We start from the raw sequence: 3,579 nt of genomic DNA, 5'->3' as shown, positions 1-3,579 counted from the left end.
CCGATGGCAGTGATGCTATGGTATGAGTAACTTATCATCATCATCATCGTCCGCGGCTCCGATGCACCAAGGCAGCTGTGCAAGCGAAGGCTCAAGACGGTTCGTTTGTTGGCTTGAGGGAACAAAGTGCTCCACAAATGAGTCAATCTCCAAAGCCTTTGCTGGCACCTCCTGTGTACAAACTGCAGCCATCTCCTTGCGGCAAGCTTTCTCCGGGCCTACTCTGCACCACACACTGCCCGCAGGTCCCGGCCCACAGAGCTGCTTGTCAAGCCGCTGGCCGTCTGCGGCACCGCCGCGCTGCTGCTCGCCGCATCCGTCCGCGACGCCCGCCACGCGCGCTCCGCCGGCGCGTGGGCCGGGCCGCCGACGGCCGGCAACGCTGACGAGGACGACCACGGCGGCAGCTCCGCCGCCTGCGTGATGGCGGCGGGCGGGCGCCGCGCGCGGCCGCGCACGTCGGCGCGCAGGAGCGCGCTGCTGTTGGCGGGGCGGGTGCTGATGGCGCTGCTGCTGGCGTTCAGCGGCTGGATGCAGGTGAGGTGCATAGGAAAGGCGGGCATCACATAGACATATGGGCCAGCTGTCTGAGCAGGGTGCCTGGGGGCCTTCCGTTCTCAGGCTCCAAGGGAGGTCGTGCCACTAGGCGGGGCCGATGGCAGGGATGCTATGGCATGAGTAACTTATCTATTCGTCTATCTGTGCCACTAGGAAGGGGTCCCAGCAATAACGGAGGCGCCGCCGCCACTACGCACTCGTAGCTGTGTAATGTGCCTGGCACCACAAGCAGCGGAAGCGATGCAGCCACGCCCGTGCCGGCCCCTCGCCCGCCCGCAACAATAGCACGATCGCGCAGCGTCCACGGCGCCCCCGCCCTGCGCGCCCTCTCCTCGCCCATCGCAGGTCCAGCGCCTGGCGGCCCGCGCCGCCGCGCCGCCCCCCGCCGCCGGCACCACACAGCACTACGGCCGGTCGGACCCCCATGATAATCCCCTGGTCCTAATCCAGTGCGCCCTGGCCGCCCTCCTCGCCCTCGGCCTCGCGACGCGCCCCGCGGCCGCGGCCCTCGCGGGCGCGCTCGTCCTCGAGGCCGCCGCGTGCTGGCGGTTCTGGGAGCGTGGGGCGCCGAATGTTGCGTACGCGCAGCACGTGAGGGAGCACTTTTTCGTGGACCTGGGGCTGGCGGGCGGCGCGCTGCTGCTGATGGCGCTGGGCGCGGGCGGCTTCGCGGTCGACGCGATCCCCGCCGCCAGGAAGCGCCAGTGAGCCGCTCCAGTGGGGGGGAGGGGTGACGGATGCTGGCGGCACAGCGTTTCAAGCTGGCCAGCTCTTGGGCCCCTCCCCCCGCGTCGCGCCGTGCCGGAGAGGCCCATTCGCGGGCCGGCCTGGGCCGCGCGAGCGCACGTTCAGTGGCTGGGAGTGAGAGGTCGGTGGCGTTTGCTGGTGTCGCATGGATGAGCCATGCATGTGATGGCGGCTACAGGCCGCTGGTGGCCGGCGCCAAGGCCGCTGCCAGTGTTTAGGCCTGCAAAGCCTGCAGCTGCGAGTGTGCAAACGCTGGCCATGCCTTCTATTTGTGGGTTTGCCTTGGCCCATGCTTTCCCCTGCCGCCAGACCGGGGTGTGTGGCGGAGCAGGCACAACTGGCTGAACATGCGTGCATGCATGCCTGGCTTGCAACTGAGTTGAGCGCCTCTGCGCTGCTTTTGCTGCTTCGCACATCCTGCGCAGCCAGGCTGCCACTGCCTGGGTCCAGGAAGGAGGAGGAATTGGGTGTTGCAAGAAGAAGAGGGGAGGGTGTGCAGTACAGGGGAGGTTGCCCCGCAAGAGGAAATGTGGAAGCAGGTAGCCCGTGTGCAGTGAAGACAGGCGTCTTGCGCGAGCCGCGCGATCGAGATTCGAAACCAAACAGAACCGAAAGCACAGCATTGGAGCATGTGTGAGGGTGTGGCCGTTGGGTCTGTGCTTGCCCTGGGCACGCAAGCCCAGGGGTGCGACAAGACAGGGGTCGGTCAAGCCGGGGGTGATGGGACGATCGTGTGTCAACGCATCAACGGGAGGGGGGGGATGGTGTCACCTTGCCTTCGTTGCACACCGTGTGCCAAATGCTGCCTGTTGGGCCCGTGCCGTCAAACAGCTGAGGGTGCACCCAGCGCGCGCCGGGGCGCTGTCAAGCCGAGCGCCGCCGCCGGCACTCGTGAGCACTGCAATGGGACCATGCGCGGGTTGTGCGCCGCCGGCACCTCATCATTCCCCCCCAAAAAACGGCGCGGCAAGGGCGCCGTGGCCAGCAGATCCGAAAAGCGAGCGTCGTCCCCGGCGAGCAAAGTGCGGCGCGGCCGGTGGCTCAAAGGAGACGGGACGCGGGCGGAAATGGAAGGAGAAGCGGGGGCGGCCCCGCGGCCTCGCAGGGCATTGCTGCCGACTGTTGATCGCAACCCAGGCGCGGCGCGCGCGCGCGCGCAGCCCTCAGCACTCATCACCAGCACGGGAGCCGCGAGCCGTGACGGCTGCTGGGGAGGGGGAGGGCGCTGCCGTGTGTGCGGCGCTGCCGCGCGCGCGCAGCGCGCGCCGCGCCGCTCGTGTCATCTCGCCTCGTCTCATTGCATCTCATCTCATCTCATCTCGTCCCGCGTGCGGCTCCTCAACATGTGCCGGTTATCTCAAGAGGGTCCCAGTCACCACCTTTTCTTGGGGGCCGGCGTAGCAACCACCTCCTTGGCATCTTTGACATCCCCACTATTCCGCTTGTCCAGCGTCCGCTTGGTCAACACGCCGCCCGCCACCGCGGCCCCCGCCAGCAGCAGCGCCGGGACGAGCCACCCCCGCCTGCGCGGGCCGTGGGCGTTGGTTGGTGGCGTTCAGTGCTGGGCGATTGGCTGCGCAGGCGGCGCAAGACGGGGTCGGGGCGGCCCAGAGCCCCTCGCCTTTGCCCGGCTCGTGAGGCGGTGCAGCAGTCTGGGCCCGCGCCGCCTCCTCAGAGCTGAGCCGTGTTTCCCCGCCTCTGGCAGCGCGCCCGCGCACGTGGCTCTGCCCGCCCACTCACCGCTTGGCCTTGGCGCCGCCGGCCGCGCCGCCGTTTGCGAAGCCGTCCTCTGGAGTGGGGGCCCGGCAGGCACGCGGGTTGCGGAGGTTGTGGCCACCACTATCAACCGGTGCGTCTCAATGAGGGGAGGCGGGCCGCCATACAGGCGCATCCGACGGCTCTGAATGCAAGAGTTTGCAGCTGCCTCCCTGCCCAACGCGCACGCATAACCAACGAGAGCGCCCCCCGCCCCTCCCATCAAAGGCACCCTGGCCGGCGTCCCTCCAGTGCCCTCACTCCCTCCCTGCTCCTCACTACCAACCACTACAAAAAGCGAGGCCTGCGCCCACCGTGGTGCCCAAAGTCCGGCGGCTCTGTGCTGTAGTCCAGGCCCAGCCGGATGAAGCCCCCCTCCCCGCCCGCCCCCGGCCTGAACAGCTCAAAGTACTTGTCAATGGGCACGGCGTCAAGGATGTCGCTCACGTAGATGCCTGGGCCGCATGTGCATTTTTTTGTGTTTGTGTATGAGTGTGTGCGTGTGAGTGTGCGCGCGTG

At 68.0% G+C, this 3,579-nt stretch overlaps 2 protein-coding genes across 2 annotated transcripts; one reads left to right on the top strand and one right to left on the bottom strand.

The window, feature by feature from the left end:
- Positions 1 to 137: 137 nt before the first annotated feature.
- MNEG_15175 (hypothetical protein) lies at positions 138 to 1,266 on the top strand (the record flags this gene model as incomplete). Its single annotated transcript, XM_014036355.1, has 3 exons — positions 138 to 175; positions 246 to 537; positions 904 to 1,266. The coding sequence occupies 3 exons, from the start codon at positions 138 to 140 to the stop codon at positions 1,264 to 1,266; spliced, it is 693 nt and encodes a 230-aa protein (XP_013891809.1).
- Positions 1,267 to 2,677: 1,411 nt separating this feature from the next.
- MNEG_15174 (hypothetical protein) lies at positions 2,678 to 2,828 on the bottom strand (the record flags this gene model as incomplete). Its single annotated transcript, XM_014036354.1, has 1 exon — positions 2,678 to 2,828. A coding segment is annotated over one exon (151 nt), but the record flags the coding sequence as incomplete, so codon positions are not given.
- Between the last annotated feature and the right edge of the window lie 751 nt (positions 2,829 to 3,579).

This window comes from Monoraphidium neglectum (genome assembly GCF_000611645.1).
Source record: "Monoraphidium neglectum strain SAG 48.87 unplaced genomic scaffold scaffold05096, whole genome shotgun sequence".
Lineage (NCBI taxonomy): Eukaryota > Viridiplantae > Chlorophyta > Chlorophyceae > Sphaeropleales > Selenastraceae > Monoraphidium > Monoraphidium neglectum.
Note: the sequence above shows the minus strand (reverse complement) of the source record. Positions and strands in the feature narration are given on the sequence as shown.